Source organism: Doryrhamphus excisus, linkage group LG13 (assembly GCF_037039965.1).
Source record: "Doryrhamphus excisus strain RoL-2023G ecotype Guam linkage group LG13, RoL_Dexc_Guam_v1.1, whole genome shotgun sequence".
NCBI lineage: Eukaryota > Metazoa > Chordata > Actinopteri > Syngnathiformes > Syngnathidae > Doryrhamphus > Doryrhamphus excisus.
In genome coordinates, this window is record NC_136369.1 from 4,910,270 (window position 1) to 4,932,233 (window position 21,964).

The window sequence follows — 21,964 nt, forward strand, 5'->3', positions numbered from 1 at the left end:
CGCCTGGTGGTCGGGCCTTCACCCGTGGAGCCCGGCCGGGCCCAGCCCGAAGAAGCCACACGGGATCTCCCCCTCATAGACCCACCACCTACGGGGGCAAGCATAAGGGTCCGGTGCAATGTGTGTTGGGTGGCGGTCAAGGGCGGGTGCGTAGGCGACCTGGTCTTCGGTGGCCAAATCTGGTTCTTGGGACATGGAATGTCACTTCGCTGGTGGGGAAGGAACCTGAACTTGTGCGAGAGGTTGAGACATTCCGACTAGACATAGTCGGACTCACCTCGACCCACAGTTTGGGTTCCGGAACCAAACTCATCGAGAGGGGCTGGACCTTGTTCTACTCTGGAGTTGCTGCAGGGGAGAGGCGGCGAGCTAGTGTGGGCTTATTAATAGCCCCCCGGCTTGGTGCCTGTCATTTGTGCGTACGCACCAAATGGCAGTTCGGAGTACCCGGCCTTCTTGGAGTCCATCAGAGGGGTGCTGGAGAGCACCCCAGCTGGTGACTCCGTCGTTCTACTGGGAGACTTCAACGCCCATGTGGGCAATGACAGTGTGACCTGGAGGGGCGTGATTGGGAGGAACGGCCTCCCTGATCTGAACCCGTGCGGTGTGATGTTATTGGACTTCTGTGCGAACCACAGTTTGTCCATAACTAACACCATGTTTGAACATAGGGATGTCCATAAGTGCACTTGGCACCAGGACACCCTAGGCCGCAGGTCTATGATCGACTTTGTAGTCGTATCATCAGACCTGCGTCCGCATGTTCTGGACACACGGGTGAAGAGAAGGGCTGAGCTGTCAACTGATCACCACCTGGTGGTGAGTTGGATTAGATGGCGGGGGAGGATGCTGGACAGACCTGGTAGACCCAAACGAGTAGTGAGGGTGTGCTGGGAACGTCTGGCAGAGTCTCCCGTTCGTCGAGTCTTCAACTCTCACCTCCGGCAGAGCTTCACCTGCATCCCGGGGGAGGACCGGGATATTGAGTCCGAATGGGCCATATTCCGTGCCTCCATTGCTGAGGCAGCTGACCGGAGCTCCTATCGAGCCTTGATGGCTTGTGGGACTCCGGAAGCAGCTGACAGGTACCGTCAGGCCAAACGGTTTGCGGCTTCGGCGGTTGTCGAGGCAAAAACTCGGGTGTGGGAGGAATTCGGTGAGGACATGGAGCACGACTTTCGGTCGGCCTCAAAGAGGTTCTGGCAAACCATCCGGCGCCTCAGAAAAGAGAAGCAGTGCCCAGTCCACACTGTTTACAGTGGAGACGGGGGCCTGCTGACCTCGACTGGGGATGTAGTCGGGCGGTGGAAGGAATACTTTGAGGCCCTTCTCAATCCCACTGACATACCTTCCATAGAGGAAGCAGAGTCTGAGGACACATACGTGGACAGTGCCATCACTGTGGCTGAGGTATCTGGGGTCGTTAAGACGCTCCTCAGTGGCAAAGCTCCGGGGGTGGACAAGTTCCGCCCAGAATTCCTCAAGGCTCTGGATGTTGAGGGACTGTCTTGGCTGACACGTCTCTTCAACATTGCATGGAAGTCGGGAACAGTACCTTTGGATTGGCAGACCGGGGTGGTGGTCCCCCTTTTCAAGAAGGGTGACCGGAGGGTGTGTTCCAACTATAGGGGGATCACACTCCTCAGCCTCCCTGGGAAAGTCTATTCCAGGGTGCTGGAGAGAAGGGTACGACCGTTGGCCGAACCTCTGATACAGGAGGTCCAATGCGGTTTTCGTCCTGGTCATGGAACACTGGACCAGCTCTACACCCTCACGAGGGTGCTTGAGGGTGCATGGGAGTTTGCCCAACCAGTCTACATGTGCTTTGTGGACCTGGAAAAGGCATTCGACCGTGTCCCTCGTGGCGTCCTTTGGGGGGTGCTCCGGGAGTACGGGATTGGTGGTGCGCTACTACGTGCTATCCGGTCCTTGTACAAACGGGGCAGGAGTCTGGTTCGCATTGCCAGTAGTAAGTCGAGCCTGTTTCCGGTAAACGTTGGCCTCCGCCAAGGCTGCCCTTTGTCACCGATTCTGTTCACAATTTTCATGGACAGAATTTCTAGGCGCAGCCAAGGTGTTGAGGGAATCCAGTTCGAGGGCCTTAGAATCTCATCTCTGCTATTTGCAGATGATGTGGTTCTTATGGCTTCTTCGGGCTGCGACCTTCAGCGTTTACTGGGACGGTTTGCATCTGAGTGTGAAGCTTCTGGGATGAGACTCAGTACCTCCAAATCAGAGGCCATGGTTCTCAGTCGGAAAAGGGTGGAGTGCTCCCTCCGGGTTGGGAATGAGGTCCTGCCCCAGGTGGAGGAGTTTAAGTATCTCGGGGTCTTGTTCACGAGTGAGGGAAAGTGGGAGCGTGAGGTCGACAGACGGATCGGTGCAGCCTCGGCAGTTATGCGGTCGCAGTACCGGACCGTCGTGGTGAAAAGAGAGCTGAGTCGGAGGGCAAAGCTCTCAATTTACCGGTCGATCTATGTTCCCACCCTCACCTATGGTCATGAGCTTTGGGTCATGACCGAAAGAATGAGATCGCGGATACAGGCGGCTGAAAGGAGTTTCCTCCGTAGGGTAGCTGGACTCACCCTAAGAGATAGGGTGAGGAGCTCAGCCATCCGGGAGGGGCTCAGAGTAGAGCCGCTTCTCCTTCACATCGAGAGGAGTCAGTTGAGGTGGCTCGGGCATCTAGTCCGGATGCCTCCCGGACGCCTCCCTGGTGAGGTGTTCCGGGCATGCCCAGCCGGGAAAAGGCCCCGGGGCAGACCTAGTACACGCTGGAGGGACTATGTCTCACAGCTGGCCTGGGAACGCCTTGGTGTCCTCCCGGTGGAGCTGGAGGAGTTGGCCGGGGACCGGGAAGTCTGGGCTTCCCTTCTAAGACTGCTGCCCCCGCGACCCGGACCCGGATAAGCGGAGGAAAATGGATGGATGGATGGATATTCAGTAATGCAAACTAGTATTGTGGAATAAATTATTTACAAAAAAACACACTTTATAAACACATGACCTTTGTCTGTATTTTTCTGTGGCTCGAACATACCAGCCCCTAATTGTCTTTGGTCGCTACAAAACAATTACCCATTTACAATTCTTAGAGCCATGAACAAACATTTATCAAAAACTTTCAATAATGTCCATTGTTGGGTAGATCATATCACACCAGGAAAAAAAACTCCAAACTCCATTGCAGGTATGGTGTTGTGAAAGTCAAAAAAGGAGGTTGGTTGGGAGTCAGAGGTTACCAGCACATGACTCATCGGTGCAGATGAGTCTTTACCACTGTCTTGTGAATGACATGTAAAAACAAAAACTACATGTCACCTTCCACCAACAAACAAAGCTTTGATCACTGAGCACAGGAACTCACTGGAGCCGGTCTTCACGCGAGCCTGGCGAACCTGTCCTAATCACCTCAATTACACAACCCACTATCCAGGAATTTCAGGGAACTGAGTCGTTTACAATGAAGACATCTTCTTCATTATTATTCCTCTTTGAGCAGGACCACTTTTGCCTTTTCTTCAGGTCTGGCAAATACTCTTTGGTCCAGCGTCGCCAAAACAAGTCTGCCAAATATTGGACTTAGCGCCATCCATGTCTTGAGTATGTGTCGGTCCGGTCAAATAATCCAGGACTGATGATGTCTTGGACTTCATCAGCAATAGATCATTGGGGGTTAAGGCCTCAAGGTCATTTGGATCAGTAGAGACTCTTGAGATGGCCTCAACTTCACACAGGAGTGTATGTAATCCTTCTTCATCTACTGTTTGTTGGTTTAAGATGGAACTGAGAACTTTTCTTATCGTCCGTATCTGCCTTTCCCATACTCCTCCAAAATGTGAAGCAGCAGGTGGGTTGAAGATCCAGTTTTTTCCTTACATGGTACTTTGATTTTTGATTTTGATTTTTTTTGTTATCCAAAGCCTGGATTGCTTCTAGGAGCTCTCTTTCAGCACTCACAAAGTTTGTTCCATTATCAGAACGCATCAACTTGACTTGTCCTCTTCTTGCCACAAGCCTTCAGAGCGCATGAATACAAGAGTCTGTATCCAAAGAATTTGCCACTTCAATGTGCACAGCTCTCACTGTTAGGCAAGTGGAAATCACACCGTACCTTTTTTTGTGGTTCTACCTCTTGATTTCGAATGGACCAAAGTAGTCCACACCAACACTTGAGAACGGTGCAATCAGGTGCAAGTCTTTCACTGGGAAGATCTGCCATAATTTGACTTTCTGGTTTTCTTTGCTGACGTCTGCATGTTACACATCATGACAGAACCTTGTGAACAGCTGCATGGGATCTCAATATCCAGTACTTCTGCCGTACCTTTGACAAGACATGATTTCTGCCACTGTGTCCAAGTTCTTCATGAACATGCTTGAGGATAAGGGGAGTGATATGTAGATCCTTGGCCAAAATTACCAGATGCTTTGATTCCTCTTGCATTGCTGATCTGTTCAACCTGCTGTTCTGTTCTTGAGCTTTAACTGTTAAGTTTGGTACTCTCTTAGTGTTGGACATTTGCCTTTGCACCATATTAATTGAGTTGCCTCAAGCCTTTCAACACAATCCGCCGACTTTGTAGCTGCTTATTTTGCTGGGGTTGTCAAACCTTGAACTGTATCCCCAAGACATGAGACCACAGACAAAACTGAGCCTCATTTTGACTTGTTTTAAGGACATTACATCAAAATTAGATCATCCTCTAGTGTTGATAATATTAGTGTGATTTAGTTGTCAGCACATTCAACTATGCATTTAATAAGAATATTTCATTCATTCAGATTTCAGCGGTGCTCCTCCGAACTGTCGAAGCTCTGCTGTCCTCGTTTGCTTTTTATTAAGTGAAGTGGAGAGTAAAACATGTGACAAGGAGAGAAACAGTTCGTGATTACATCGTAGATAGGGTTAGTTACAGTTGAGACAGTTTAGTTTGCTTCCTGTTTCACTTCCCAGCTAGAAGGTGCTGAATATGAGTCTGGGCCTTTTACTTTTCCTGTTTCAATAAGGGTCACGGCTCGGGCGAGGTTCGCACCCTTCAAAATATGTATCTTTGGTTTGGTCAAATCGCTATCTGAATGTAGCACATTTCTTCTAACAGGGTGGTGCTCAGGTGCTCATAAATTTTCATAACAACATGTCTTGACAATACAATGGTGTAGTCCCATAACATACATTGGACTCTTCACACGTGTGTTAGTTTCATGACATAATGATATACTGGAGTCTGAGTACATTTGTTGGTTACATGAGAAACTTATATAGTGAGAGTTCACACAATAAACCGATATACTGGAGTATCTTAAATTTCTTTCACACATGTGCACACATGTTCACACATCTGATTTTGTCATGTCAGTGTGAACAGCAACTGAGGCCTCATTTGTATGTGGATAGAAATCCAATACGTACACACGTGGACAAAATTGTTGGTACCCCTCAGTTAAAGAAAGAAAATCCCACAATTCTCAGTGAAATCACTTACTTACAAAAGTAACAATATATAAAAATGTATTGAGAAGTAAACAATCAAAATCTGCCATCACTTTTGAATTGTTGATTAACATAATTATTTTAAAAAAACAAATTAATGAAACAGGATGGTACCCCTAACTTAATATTTTGTTGAACAACCTTTTGAGGAGATCACTGCAATTAAACAATTTCTGTAATGTGTCGATGAGCCTTCTGCACCTGTCAACAGGTATTTTGGCCCACTCCTCATGAGCAAACTGCTCATGCCTCAGGTTAGACGGGTGTCATGGCATGTTTCAGCTCCTTCCACAGACGTTCAATGGGATTCAGATCTGGGATCATAGAGGACCACTTCAGAATAGTCCAACGCTTTTATCTTAGCCATTCTTGGGTGCTTTTGGCTGTGTTTCGGATCGTTGTCCTGTTGAAAGACCCATGACCTGCGACTGAGATCAAGCTGTCTGACACTAGGCAGCACATTTCTCCCCAGAATGCCTTGATAGTCTCGAGATTTCATTGTACCTTGCACAACTTCAAGACACCCTATGCCAGATGCAGAAAAGCAGCCCCAAAACTTAACCGAGCCTCCACCATGTTTCACAGTAGGGACAGTAGGGCTCAGTAGGGTTCTTTTCTTCGTATGTTTGATTTTTCAGTCTATGAACATACAGTTGATGTGCCTTACCAAAAAGAGAACATTCTCCCAGAAGCTCTGTGGCTTGTCAACATGCATTTTTGCAAATTCCATTCTCAGTTTTTTATGATTAGCTTTCAACAACGGTGTCCTCTCCCATGAAGTCCACTTTGACTCAAACAACAACCAATGGTGCGATCTGACACTGATATACCATTGGCCTTGGAGTTCACCTTTAATTTCTTTGGAGATTGTTCTGGGCTCTTTGGATACAATTTGAACTATCCGTCTCTATTTGTCATCAATTTTCCTGTTGCGGCCACGTCCAGGGAGGCTACTGTCCCGTGGACCTTAGACTTCTGAATAATATATGCCACTGTTGTCACAGGAACTTCAAGCTGCTTAGAGATGGTCTTATAGCCTTTACCTTTCAGATGTGTGTCTATAATTGTCTTTCGAATGTCCTGGGACAATTCTTGCCTTCGCTTTCTGTTGTCCATGTTCAGTGTGGTACACACCACGTCATCAAACAGCACAGTGACTATTTGTCCCCCTTTAAATAGGCAGACTGACTCATTGTGAGTTTGAAGACACCTATGATGTCAATTAAAGGACACACCGGAGATAATCATATGACTCTGGTCAAATTGTTTTCAATCTTTTGAAGAGGTTCCATCATTTTACTTGATAAAAAAATCCTAAAGTAAGAGTTCTATACCTACAAGTAAACTGGATCTTTAAGCTGAAAATTCTCATTTTAAGAATGAAATACTTCATACCAATAAAAATTAAAATATGATTAAAATAAGCAAAAATGAAATGTCATATTAGTGCAACATGAATATGCAGTATGCTGAAAGTCACTGATCTTGAAATAAGCCCAAATTCATCTTCAAAGTAGGCCAAAAGCCTGTTTCCAGGAATATACAGGTACATTTTATGTCATGCTATTAAAATCACAACCAACCAGCTCATTTGATGAGATAGTAAATGGTCTTTTCACTTGAAGTCACCTCCAAGGCACTCAAAGCGCTTTGACACAGTTAGCACATTTACCTACTGATGACCCAGCATTAGGCCCAACTGGAGCTCCACTAACTTGGCCAAAGATACTGTACTTCTATGTGATCACAGGAGGACCAAACCTCCAACTTCCAGGTTGGGAGTCGACCACTCTACCGCCTGAACCACACCACCCCATCATCAGTATTTATTTTCTTGAAGCAGTTGCCAATCGGATTTCTGAAATAATGATCAGAAATATAACCATCAAAATGGTGATTAAAAAATAACATGGATAAACATAACAACGGGCCCTCCTTCCTTGCATTTTGCAAACATCGACTGCTTGTATTGTTTCTTGAATTCGGTCATCCTTGTGCATTGTCTAAGTTCCTTACTCAATCCATTCCATAGTTTGATTCCACATGATAAAATGCTATGGCTTTTTAACATTGTTCTCGCACTTAAGTGTTTCAAAAGATCATATTTGTCCCTTCTTGTAGAAAAGTATGCAAACATAGAAACTCCTCAAGTTTTCCCGATCTCCTGACTGTGTGGCCAACATGCCAGCCACTCTGTCACTTTGCAGTTGATCATCGTCTCAATCGCCGTTGATTCGTGGAAAAGCACCCGTGAGTCTTCCTGCAATTGCCAGTGTGTTACAGCTACAAAAAGACAAGACATTACAAAAACGATAGCAAATGCAGAGCCCTGCAACTACTGTATGTTCATATCCCTAATGAATGTAGAATACCAAAAGCCTTCTGTACTGCTATCCTGTGGTAATACCCACAGGGTTGCATCAGGGGCTTCTTGCTTGAGTTTGCTGCCCTTTCAGTTAAATGAGCACTTATACTTCCGCAAATGGTACGGTATGCTAATGACCATAGCTGATAGAGATTACCTTTACACCCATTACAGTCTGTAAAAACAGCTTCAGAGAGACCAAGAGATGCAGAGTGGCTGTTTCTTCCTCAGGGACATGCATGGTTAATACTGCTCCCAACCCCCTTGCAAACACAAGTCTCAAAAAGCACCTCCTCTAGCCACTTGTTAATTCACAATTCGCTCACTTTCAAGCACGGAAAGGGAATGTAAATTAGGTGTGAAAAACGACAAACTGAGAGTCCAAGCAGTGTTTTTTTTACTTCTCTCTTGCTGCTGTCCTCTAGCTATACACATCCACTTCTCTTGGTTTTACATTCTAAACTCCATTTGCTCCTCATTTGTGTGCAAATAAAGATGTGTTATGCTCCTCGAAAGTAATTACCGACAGCTGCCAACTTGAAAAATATTTACAATGAAATAAAACTGGAAATAATCCACAAAGGTAGAGATATTGCAGTAACATAGCCATGTTCAACCCTAAGGATAAGTGGTATACAAAATGGATAGATGGATGGATGGATGGATGGACAGCAGTGTACAAGTGACGGAACAAGCAAACAGGCTGAAACACAAATGCAATACCTGGGGATTTCTTCCCTAGGTTTCACTGGGGTTACATTACCATCAGAGGATGAAGAAAATCCAAGGTGCCTGGATGAGCATTTCTGTTCAAGAGTTTGTTGCATGGAGAAAAGCTGTGCTCTTATTATGGCCTTCTTCTCGAGCAATGTCCAAGCAATGCAGCAATCAATGGGAAATGATCAGCCATCCCATCAATGGGCCAACCTTTTATGTTTCACAAGAGCGCCACTCCTGTCGTCCCATCTCTAACCATTTCTTTCTCCTTCACAAGTCCCCCTGTTTGTCCTCAGCAGCTTCAGAATCATTAACAATATTCATCCTTACCTGTGTACTGACCTTGCTTGTGATTGTAAAGCAGCAGTCTTATGGGGCTTGCATGCTGAGCAAGCCCATATTGTTATTGCTGTTTAGTTATTATTCCGTATATCTTAATCTTCCCATTTTTGCGCGCGTAATGTGGCCAAAACCGCTAGAAGGACCCCCACACGTTACACCGCCAGAAACGTGGCGCTCGGGACTAGAGCGGTATTTAGTTTTTGGAACGTTTTGTGTAACCATGGCGACGCTATTAACCAAAATGTTCAAAAATGGGCCACTAGATTAGGTTCACTTTGTGCTATTTTTAGAACAGCACATGCCAGAGAAAAAAACGAGAATTTACAGACTTTTCACAGCCTTGTAGCTCAGCCATACGGCCACATAGAAACGTGATTAATGACTCATTTTTTAGATAAACTTCTCAACTCTCTCTGTGTCTAATTAGTTTTTTCGTCGGATGTTTAGTTTTCGCTCTATCTTCGTCAGAAGGAGGTGTGCGCAGGGCCATCGTCTCCCACTCTGACTTCCACTCTGGCAGGGGAGGCGAAAAGATAACTTTTGCAAACAACTCCTCTTCCTGGCCACACCGTTTTAGCTAGCTTGATTTAATGTGGTGAAAACGTAGGAATTCTTGTCCCCGTTCCAAAAATGTCACTCTTATGTCTGAGAGATGTACGGATTGCCTTCTGGGCCCTCAGAAGCGAGAAGAGCGCAAACATTTCTCCCATTCACTCCAATGTTAAAGACGCCGTCTTTTTTTTCTCCAAATCTTGAATTTTCTATGTTTTCGACATGTCCTCTTGCGGTCGTTTCTCAAACGATATGCAAAACGAGCAGATCTATGCGAAGCCCCGACCCTCGGGCCGCTCACGGTCATCTCGTGATACAGTGATACTTGATACAGTAATAAGCTGTGTTATCATCATGTCAGGAATCGATAGTTCAGTATCGACCCGCATGTCACACACTCTCTGCTCTTTAGTCCATGACAAGGCAAGTGCTGCTTTCAATTGGAAAACAACACATGACATGTACAGACACCACAGCAGTGCCTGGAAACTTTCATAACTTGAAGCTCTGTTGCTAGGTGCTAGCATGATGACTGTTAGCATGTTAGCATTTATGCAAATTTACTCATGTCTAAAGGCAAATACACACATGGCATGATGCAGGAAGGTTATCCGCCAACCTTGGCAGTTTCTAAACTTGAGGCCCTCTTGTTAGGTGCTAGCATGGTAGCCGTTAGCATGTTAGCATTTAAGCTAATTCACTCATGTGTAAAGGCAAATACCCACATGGCATGATGTAGGGAAGTTATAGGACAACTTTGGCACTTTCTAAACTTGAGGCTCTCTTGCTAGGTGCTAGCACGATGACTGTTAGCATGTTAGCATTTAAGCGAATTTACTCATGTTTAAAGGCAACTACACACATGTCATGATGTGGGGACACTGTGTGACTGCTTTAACACTTTTGGGACTTGAAGCTATCTTGCTAGGTGCTATCATGGTAGCCGTTAGCATGTTAACATTTAAGCTAATTTACTCATGTCCAAAGGAAAATACACACATGGTATGATGTGGGACACTATGGGACTGCCGCAAACTTTTGGGACCTGAGGCTGTCTTGCTAGATGCTACCATGCTAACTCTTAGCATGTTAGCATTGTGGCTAATTTACTCATTTATAAAGCCAAATACACACATGACATGATGTCGGGACACTATGGGACCACCTGAACACTTTTGGGACATGGTACCTACTTGCTAGATGCTACCAAGCTTGCTCTCAGCATGTTAGCATTTTAGCTAATTTGCCGCTCTCTAAAGGCAAATACACATTTGGCATGACGTGGGGACGCTATGGGACTGACTCTTCGCTTTTGAGACTCTGTGCTTTCTTTTTAGCCGCTACAATGCTAACTGTTAGCATGTTGGCATTTCAGCATGTCAGCTTTGTTGCTCAGTTCCTCGTCTAATGTACGCACGGCATTGCTCGGCGGCGTGGCACAGCAGACACCAAGGCCCGAGGTTCACAGCACAGGTGGCAAGCCCATCAAAATTTCCGTGGGAATTTTCTAGTGTATTTTAATGTTGTTTCATGTTGGTTATAAAACACAATGCTATGAATACCATAATTTTTCTTTTTTTACTCTTTGTACATTTTAGCATAGCTCTCAAGTTTTGCATTTTGGTGCATTTTGCCAATTTCAGTTTTTAATACATTTATCCCTCACCACATCGCGCTTCAAATTTTGAGGCCTATTATTGGTCAAACAATATGCAGGTAGTACATCAACAATCTCACAATTTATTCCTACATTCTGTGGGGGAATGAAAATTTTCCCCCCTGGAGGATTTAGATAGCGGCATAAGAAAGGAATACAGAAGATAATGGACCTGTATAAAGATATGACGCCTTGCTCGTTTTACTCCTTGTATCAGAGAATCCAAATTCTCAGAAAGCATGTTTTCAAATATATACAGTTATAAAGCTACATATTACATATAATACATATAATATTACATACAATATTATATTACATATAATTCATTGGTCAACAGGGGCTGTATCTCTAAATATTATCACTTATAGCACTGAAACAACCATAGATAAACTAAAAGCCTGGAATGCAGAACTGCAGAAGGATATTGGAGGGGAAGGACCAGGAAGCCTGTTTAAAGGCACAAAAATAAGCTATCAATACAAGGTTTAGACTACTACAATATAAATGGCTGATGATAATCAGTATAATAATATACTGCATATTATACGGTCGTGTGCAACCATATTCCAGCAAATATTCCAGATACATGTGAGAATGGAACTGCCCTTTATCAATCAAACATGTTCTGGAAGGATGACTTGAAATGTTTGGCGAGAATGTTGACAATGAATGTACCCCTGAGTGCTAGATTGTGCATACTTGGAATATACCCAAAGGACTTTATTTATATGTTAAATAAAAGAACATATACTGGACTTTGGACTTTTGCAGGCTAGAAGAGCTATTGCACTTTGTTGGATCAATATGGATACTCTGACGTTGGGACTGGGGCAGAAACTGCAGGATTTATAGGATTAATATATAATTTCTCGGGTAATTTCTAGGGTAAAGAGAAAGATTTCTATAAATTTTGGGAACCATATACACACAACACATTAAAAATTAAAATTTAAGAATGTTAAGTGCGCCTTATCGTCGTGAAAATACGGTACATCATACAGTAAAGTCTCGTTATATCGATATTCTCGGGAGTCAGAAAAAATACAGATATAACCGGACTATCCATATATCCGATCCTGCGCCGAACTGCATTAAAAGTGGGCGGATCTTTGATATGGCATGTAATTTTCTCCTTGAGTTCATGGATTGCGTATCTAGCATGCTTTTGTGCTACAATAAATTTTGTACTACAGTAAATAAAAATAAACTTACGCTGTAGTGATAGGTTACCGGGACATAATTCACCCCGGAACTATCGATAGGGAAGGTGTTGCCACCCGGAGGGGTAGGCGCGAGGGACGGGGGTTTTCCGCTTCCTGTTGTGGCTTTCATGTCTTTCATGCCTTTACGTAGCAAGAGTGTGCAAGTTAATTTTGGCAAGAAAAATAAAGTTTAAAAAAAAAGTTTTAAAAAATAAAAAATCCTCCCTTGATTTAAGCTGCTTTTGTATCGATATAAGCAGACCAAATTGGCTGGCGGGAGATGAAAAGGGCACCGTAGTAACCGGATTATCATAATATATACATACATAATGTACTAATCGTAACTAATTATATCATAAAAGACTAGAAATTTGACGGGAAATGAAAATAGTATCGTAATAAGTAGTAATTCGTTATAACCGATATCGATATAACGAGACTTTACTGTATTAATTAGGCTTCATGCCCCTTTCCACCAACAAGGTTAAACACACGTTGACAAAATTGTTGGTATCCCTTAGTTAAAGAAAGAAAATCCCACAATTCTGACTGAAATCACTTGAAACTTACAAAAGTAACAATAAATAATCTGTGAAAAATTGTTTGCCCCTTACTGATTTATTTTGTCACATTTAAATGTTTCAGATCATTAAAGAAATTAGTCAATGACAACACAACTGAACACAAAATGCACAAAAAGTTTTTAAATTCACAATCAAATTTGGTAAATTGATGCAGCCCTAAATCAAAATGTACGCCCACCCCTGTTCTAAATTATGCATATTATAGCAAAATGTTTGTATTATTCATTGTGTTTTATTATTTAATTGGGACAAAAAGGTCAGATTGTGTTTGGTCAAAAACCCCAAATCTAAGCAAGACTGCTTTCTTTGCCATTCCAGATGATTCTGTCAATTAGGTATTGGAGTCATTGCTGAGACGTATGAATTGAGTCCTCCGAGCTCGTGGAAATCACACACAATATTAATTATTCTTACCAAGGCACCACAACTTTATATGGTCTGATGTTTTTCTGGCATTTTTGCAATGTCAGTAGAAAATTCTACCGTACGCGACAAAACATTTGTCCAAGCACAATCTGACCTTTCTACCTTAATTAAAGGATAAAACTCAATGAATGCTACAAGACTTTAAACATAATAAACATAATCTTTTGCGGCTTTTGCCGTTCTTACAAGCTATTTCTGAATCCAAATGAGCAACTAAAAGTGAAGTTGTCATTTATTGTTCCGACAGTTTGGATAAGTGACAATACTTTGGTCAGGCACGATACTTTGTGATAACTGGACCTTATTTGTTGTAGCAGTCCAACCGTACATCCTTCCATGAACAAGCAGTGCCAATAGCAGTAAAGGAAAACACCTTTCCTCACGCTCAGGAGGGTGGCTTTTCCAGCCATGATATAGCAAATGGTTCTTTGTATTTCTGGTGTATGTTACCAGTGAATGGATACAAATATTACCAGATTAAAAGACATGCCACCAACAAAGACCATATTCTAATCTCTTACAGCTTTGGATTAAAGAGTCTCATTGACCTTTTCGCTCTCTCTTTCTCTTCTCAGCTCATCTCATTCCCCTCTACTCAAGGCCACCTCTAATCAGCAGGCCTTGAGCTCTCAGAAAGGTCACTCTGTCCCTTTGATGGTGTTTTGATTAATCTCTTCCTCTCCCCTCCCACACTTCCCTTTCACCCCAATTCTCTCACAGGGAAGCTGGAGAGTCACTACCACCAGGGTGCCAAGAAGGGGCTGGTCGCTTCCACCGCTGACTGACGTCTCAAGAAACACACCAGTGGGCCTAAATTGGATAATTCAGTGGTACCTTGGTTTTCATTATTAAGTTTCCAACAGTCAGACGAAAACTGAAATGTATGTTTTACCTTTATTGAAGGGGATGACGAGAAAGAAGGGGTATCCACACAAACAACTTGTCAACATCTTTTTTTGATTAGCACCTTTACACTTTTTGCAACATTAGCTTCTTCATTTCTTCTTTCTTCAGGCACACGGACACCATCTTTGTATTTCCTTCTTGAATTTAAAAGCCTTTCTCACCTTCTTGATCACATTGGTGGCACCATAGGGAGTTATTTAGCAGTCACACACAATAAAAAAAATGCATGTGAGTCAGCAATGCATTGGGTGCTTTGTTTAGAAGACACAGAACACAGATACTGAACAGGCTAGTTTTCTACATGCAATATATGAGAATTTCGGGAACATTTGGGTGAAAATTGTCATCAAAAAACAAATTATATGAAACTGGAACATTTAAAAACTGGTTTTGACTGTAAATGATTTTATAGCAGAAAAGCTAATCTATTATGTTGATCCAGCTCCTTAAAGAAATTACCCCCTCCTCATATCACATTACCCTACGAACTACTAAGGCCACATTTTTCAATTACAGGTTTTTATGCTTTTAAATGGCAAACGGTTTGAGCAGGTGCATGAAACATTCTTGGCTCCTATTGCCAAGATGACATTACAGTTTGTTCATTTTAGGCATAGACAACATTATCACATCACATGTAGATGGGTCTGGTGACTTATAGATTGCACTTTTGCAATTCCTTTCTACGGTTAATTGTTATTATGCATTTACTCACTCGTGTTAGAATGTGTACACTCTGTTTGAGTGATAAATGTTCAATCTACAGTTGGTGTCTTGTAGAGGTGAGCGATACGATCCTGTACCAAGTAAATACAGGGCCATTATCGCCTGCATTTACTTGAACCTTTTTCTCTTGAAAAAGGTTCAATCATCCAATCATCCAATACCAAAGGTTACCAAAGGTTCAATCATCCAATACTCTTGTATTGGATGATTGAGGCAAACAAGCCAAAATATTTGTATCATCACATATCTTTACACTTTTTGCATAGAATTTAACAATGTTTAATGCAACAATTCCCTGGTTTACAGCGTTCTAACTTTTGTGGTTACATACTGAAGGATTTTCTGTGTGTTTGTCTCCTATTCTTTGTGTCTCATGTGTGTTTGTCTCCTATTTTTTGTGTCTCACTCACATAACTATGCACTACATTTAATCAAGTAGAACCAAGCAGCCTTGGGCAAATCACAGGACACATAATCACTTTCAGGCACATACAGTTCCGAAACTCTCCCACACATCCACAATTTTGACTAACAACAGATAATGGGAGAACATGACGTCGGCAGCCGCGGCCTGTCGATAACGGCTGGCTCCACCGCTTCACCCCGCCCACCCTGCGTTGGTGAGAAGACGTCGGCTGAGGAGAGGAGGGGGTCCACCTGTGATGCGCCAGAGATCTGCCGACATTTCTTAGCATAATAAAAGCCGGGCAGGGACAGTTAGCTGTACTCATTTGTTCTGACCTGTAAAGTAAAGCCTACGTCTCTGCAGGTGTTAGGGGAAGACTTATGAGCCCGGAGCTCCGTGTAATCTGACTGGTCTGAGAGTAAACCATATAACTGACAAGTTCGTTGTCATCTCTTGCCTCCAACACGACACCCACAGGAATCACTGACCTAAGAACAGAAGGTCAAATTCCAACAATTTGGCGCCCAACGTGGTTGGAGGGGGAGTTGTGTTGTGTGGTTTGGTCTTACTTTCGGCTGCAGTTCGATGCTCTGGGCTTCCACTACAGGCACGCCTCTACAAATAAAAAGGTAAGCAGAAACCTGTTTATTCAAATTCTGCTATTGGTCAATAACAAATTTGGTGGAAACCTGGTAGCATTGTGTCTGTAATTATTGTCTCGCGGGAATATTACGCTAGCAGGTGTGTTGACATATTGTGTGTTTTGTGACATTATTGTGAAGTTTTGAGAAAACCGGTGTGTGTTCCAGTATACTGCGTGGTCCGGGACCACTAAGGGTCGGCGTACCCAATTGGGTGGAGGGCCGTAAATGTAATGCTCCATTCCGCTCCAGTGAAGGGCAGTACACCAGCAGGCGGTGAGGGGAACACTTCACATGGATGCTTAAAGAGACAACTGATAACTTTCATTATTGCTCAACATCCTAGCAACTATCAGTTTTGTATTTGTTTTTTGTTTTAATTGTTGTAGGAATAGAATGGAAGGTGAGTTTGACTGAGAATGTGAGGAGTGGGAAATGTGTGGGGGTCCCCCTAGGTTGTCAGAAAGTGAGTTGTTTGGTTTTGTGGAAGGTCAGGTTATGAGTGGCTTGGTAAGTCAGGATAAGAATAAAGATAAACAGATGGTATGTAAGACATGGGAAGTGTGTGATGGACAGAGTTGGGATAATATTGTGAAGGTTCAGAGTAAGTTCAGATGGGAGGAGGAAAAGATGAAAGAATAGACAGGTGGAGGAGAAAATTGAGCAGGCGTCATTCTGGCAGAAGTCAGAACTTAAAAAGACGCTGAAAAAATTGGAACATTCCAGGCGAATGATTCATTCCATGGGGATGGCAAGCTTGGCTTTGGCCGCCCCGTACATGACGCGGGAAAAACATCGGCACCCCCGCCCGATCCAAACCCTCCCAGTGGAGTCTATCCTACTCTAAGATTCCAGGGATAAGTTGACATTGATGGGGAGGAGTTAAATAGACACGTTCCGACCCTACAACAAGCAAGGCGCCATCCCTCAACAGACATGGGCGACCCCGTGCCACAAGTTGGCGACCCGTGGAGACTGGCGGTGCGACTTTCTGCACGGTTGCGGCGCAAAACATGTCCCTTATAGATTCGGCCAGACACAGTAAAAGCGTATCTAAGATTTTAAAACGAATTGACATGTCTAATGTGTTGCCAGAAGGCAGTACCAGGCGCCGATACACTGCTGAGACGGATTACGGCAGGCGCCAGCCGGCGACGTCTACGGCGGAACGGGATACCCAATCGGAAGATATAATATCCCTAACGCCGACTTCACCAGCCCCTGTGAGACGAGACAACACGGGCTCGATCTAAAACAGTTATGCCTTTAAAAGTTGACGTGGCAGGCCAGCAAACAGAATACACACCTTTTACCATAACAGACATTGACAGCATGTGTCGTAAGTTGCCTCCACTAGCCCGTGGAGCAGACCCATGGATCAATGAGGTATTGCGCCTTACAGCTGGCCTCAGTTTGGCCTGGGGAGACGTCCGCTGTCTGTGACCACACTGTTTCGAGCAGCAGTGCTCGCTGTAATGCCCTCATCAGTGGCTAATAAATTAAAAGATGTTCGTAATCTGTCAGTCGAAACAGAAAAATCATACAAAGCGATCTTGTTACACCACATGAGCAGGCACCGTGAGGAGGAGTACGAAAAAGATAAAACAAAAGGATTTAGCAGCACAACTATTGAAATTACAATTGGCTAAAGAACGAGAATTCGCCTCTGATAAAAAGAAAGATAAAAACATAATGTGGCAGGGGCGTGGTGGCATGTCTAACCGAGGTGGGAGAAGGGGTGGACCGTCTCAGGGCTACACTGGCTGTTTCATGTGCGGAGCTCCTGACCACTGGGCACGGGATTGCCTCACCTGCACTGGACAGTGGCCACCATCAGGACCACCGCAGTCGCTCCCACAACAACAGCAGCAGCAACCATGGGCTCATCAACCACAAGGCATGCAGTCACGAGGAGGCTCACGTGGGCGGAGCGGCCCATTCCACCGACCTCAGCAACAGCAACGGCTTCTCTACTACCCCCTGCTGGTCAATACTACTAAGACCAGGACGGCGGTGCCAACTGGTCTGAACTTGCTTGGACGTGACATATTGACTGCTTCTAATGCTACTATTTTGTGCACAGACTCTGGTTTAACCTTGACGTTGCCAGATGGCACGACAGTGGACTGCAACAACCAAAGTACAGGAGGACAATACCTGCTCAAAGAACTGCCGGCAACCACAACAGCCGACATTTATTGGTGCCTTCTGACTCGGACTTCGTCACCGAGCAGTGTGGTGTCAGTCTATGTGACGTGGAAACCATGGATCCTGTCCAAGGCCACGTATATGCCTCCCACCACCCCGTTACATTGCACATTGTTCTACGACACACGACAGGATATGACATATCAGGAAGAATTTGAAGACATTGAAGGTGTGTAGTGGTGGTTAAATTCTTCTCGTTTTTTCGCAGGTCCTGAGGGGGTGGTGGCCAGCGTCTATTTTGTTAAGTTGGAACAGGCCTGGTACAAAGGCACACCTGTTTCGGCGCCACACATCTCTTTGGCTGTGGCCCAAGGACATGAACAACGGTCCTTGGGTCCCATGGTGAAACGGTTGTTGGCAGCTAAAGACTGGAAGCCGCTCCCTGAGGTACCGCAGGTACAAGACTCTCCCTCGAAATCGGCGTATCGTGTGGTGTGCCAATGCACAGACGTGTCCGTTGTTCAACATCGCTTGATTGACAGGTACGAGCTAAAAACACTGACAGATCACAAACTCTCCAGACCCATGTTGGACACCATCCCGGAGGGGGTGTGTCCAATAGTCCATTTGACGTAGGCTTTTGTGAGTTGAAAGTATTTTGTTTTCACCTATCATGGCCAACGGTTCCAGTACAGGCACATACAAAAAGCTACAATGCCCCAAGGTTTCAAGAACAGCCCTGGTTTGTTCAATCATCATTTGCGCCAGGTGTTGTCAGTTTTGCAGCTTCCCGATGGATGGACGATCTCCTCTTCACCACTGACTCTGCTGATTGTTGTTTGCAGGCCACGGAAGCCGTGCTCCTGTGCCTGTACGAATTGGGTTTCAAAGTCTCACACAAAAAGCTACAATGCTGCAGGAAAACTGTCACCTTTCTGGGTCGTGTTCTCTCAGCTGCTCGCTACGCCATGTTGGACGCCCATCGTGCGTCCATCCTCAGACATCCCAAGCCTTCCATGGTGGGTGAAATGCTTTCCTTTTTGTGACTGTGTGGTTACAGTCGACAGTACATCCCCTGCTACGCGGAACGCACTGCACCCTTGCGCGCGTTGCGTGCCAAGGGCTCTACGCATGCTCACGCCAGGCTGGACTGGGACTCGGAGACTTCACAAGCCTTCGTGACCCTAGTTCAGTCGCTGGCCTCCGCCTCTGCTCTGGCTGAGCAGACAACCGCTGTGTAATGAGTACACAGCGGGGGTCGCGACTCATCCGAAAGACCGCCCTGCCCCGGAGGATGTCTCATCTCTTACGTCGCATTGGATGCAGCCCGTGAGGGGGGAGGTGGTGAAGATGCCGCTGCCCTTGGCGATATCCCGAGCCCTGGGGGCTCCTCCTCCCCAACCAACAACTGAGGCGATTTCTGGATTAACTAACGCACACACACACACACACACACACACACTGATAGTTCAGCCCCTGATTACACTGATACCGCACAACATTAATGCAAGCGGCAAACTATATTACATACCACTTATCATAAGCTTCCTGGCTTTGTTTTGACATTTTTGTTATTAGCTATACCCCTTTATCTCACTCTGTGTTCTGTTCCAGACAAATATAAATTAGTCAATCAGATTGCGGCAGGTTTTAAGTCAATTATCTCTTGGATCACCGTTAATAAAAATGTTGATTGCATCAATTATGTGCATTACAATCTACAGCGCCTCTCCAATCAAACCGAAGAAGGCTTCAAGGCGGTAAGTGAACAGTTGCGGGCCACGTCTTTGATGTCCTTTCAAAATCGTATCGCTCTCGATATGTTATTGGCAGAAAAACATGGCGTGTGTGCAATGATTGGTACGGACTGTTGCACTTTCATCCCAAACAATACGGCACCGGGTGGTCGTTTGTCTCGTGCAATTGAATAAGCTTTGAATAAACCCATGAAATCACGTCGGTGTGGACATCAGCCCGTGGGGACTCGTTGATGAGCTACTTTGGTAAGGGGAAAGCGTTGGCCTCCGGCATTATTATTGCAGTTTTAGTGTTTCTTGTTTTGGCTGGTCTTTTCGTTTGTTCGTTGTCAGTTTGCTGTTGTCTCCCGTGTTCCAAGTGCCTTTTCCAGCTCATCCTGTCCAGGGTGATGGCGGCCAATGGGCGAGGTCAATACCAGTTGGCCCACCTGCATCCACCGCTCCCACAGGGTGACCGGGTGCTTCTTCCCTAACTCTGATCCGGTATTTCACCTTTTGGCCTCTGTTGAGGCCATGAGGGGGAATGAAGGATTTTCTGTGTGTTTGTCTCCTATTTTTTGTGTCTCACTCATATAACTATGCACTACATTTAATCAAGTAGAACCAAGCAGCCTTGGGCAAATCACAGGACACATAATCGCTTTCAGGCACATACAGTTCCGAAACTCTCCCACACATCCACAATATTGACTAACAACAGATAACGGGAGAACATGACGCCGGCAGCCGCGGCCTGTCGATAACGGCTGGCTCCACCGCTCCACCCCGCCCGCCCTGCGTTGGTGAGAAGACGTCGGCCGAGGAGAGGAGGGGGTCCACCTGTGAGGCGCCAGAGATCTACCGACATTTCTTAGCATAATAAAAGCCGGGCAGGGACAGTTAGCTGTACTCATTTGTTCTGACCTGTAAAGTAAAGCCTACATCTCTGCAGGTGTTAGGGGAAGACTTGTGAGCCCGGAGCTCCGTGTAATCGGACTGGTCTGAGAGTAAACCATATAACTGACAAGTTCGTTGTCATCTCTTGCCTCCAACACGACACCCACAGGAATCACTGACCTAAGAACAGGAGGTCAAATTCCAACAATACGCAATGTTAATTATTAATACAGCAATTTCACAATCTTCATTAAGTAGGATTTCTTAATTATATCAAATCAATCAAATATTTTTGTAGTTACGAGCAAAGAGAACCTGTTTACAACCTTCAAAATATGTTGGGTTTTTTTACATTAATGGAGCCCTTGAGACATTAAATAACACTCACTTAATCCCCATTGTGACTCCTAAAAATGGAGAGGTCTGGTGGCAGCATGCAAAAGTGAAATAAGATGAACATTGGCTGCATGTCCAGTCCAAGCTGCTGAAAGGCAACGACCATCATGAAGGATAAAGATGGTATTCTGGAACATGTTTATGATCTTCTACGATGAAATGGACAGTGATAACAGCATAAATGGCAGAATGGTCACCTCTCACTTCTTGTAACACCCCCCACTGTGCAAGACACCTACGGGATGAAAGTAAGGAAATGGTTTCTTTTGTTGTGTTTCGTGTAAGGTGGAAGTGTTTTAGGAGGTAGTTTAGGTTTAATAATACAATTTAGGAGTGCTTTTTGGGACGTGGCACACATGTGCCCTAAATGGAGCCAAATTGCAGCCCACAGCGTGCTTTATACACCTTATCACGACGAGCCAAACACTTTCTCTCATTTTCCCTCTACCTCCACAGCAGTGCATCTCAGCCAGGTAAAACAAGTTCACATATCCACTTGGAATGGACCACCTGACACCTTCCGTTGGCTCGCAGTGGCCCGCCATAATGTCCTTTGCTTCAAAATGCTTTTCGGAGCGAACACAGTGCATTTGCCAACAATGCTTATGTGTGCCGGGCAATGAATCACACCACACCAAAAGTGCCCAGAACACGCTTGGAACGCCTTCCCAGCGCGAGTGGAGTGCATGTGCTATATATGGAGAAAGTTTTCACCACACAGCCTATAGCAGAGGTAGGGAACCTATGGCTCGGGAGCCAGGTAGGGCTC

General features: G+C 44.8%; 1 protein-coding gene across 12 annotated transcripts in view; it reads left to right on the plus strand.

The window, feature by feature from the left end:
• Positions 1–20,929, plus strand: part of trip4 (thyroid hormone receptor interactor 4) — a 64,109-nt gene extending 43,180 nt beyond the window's left edge. For 2 of the 12 annotated variants that reach the window (XM_078795802.1, XM_078795800.1), the window contains 2 exons: positions 14,060–14,169; positions 20,525–20,608. In XM_078795802.1, coding sequence (XP_078651928.1) covers positions 14,060–14,169; position 20,525 — 111 coding nt within the window. In that variant the 3' untranslated portion in view covers positions 20,526–20,608. The other 10 variants (XM_058089744.2, XM_058089747.2, XM_058089750.2 and 7 more) reach the window with 8 other exon arrangements.
• The last annotated feature ends 1,035 nt before the right edge of the window (positions 20,930–21,964 follow it).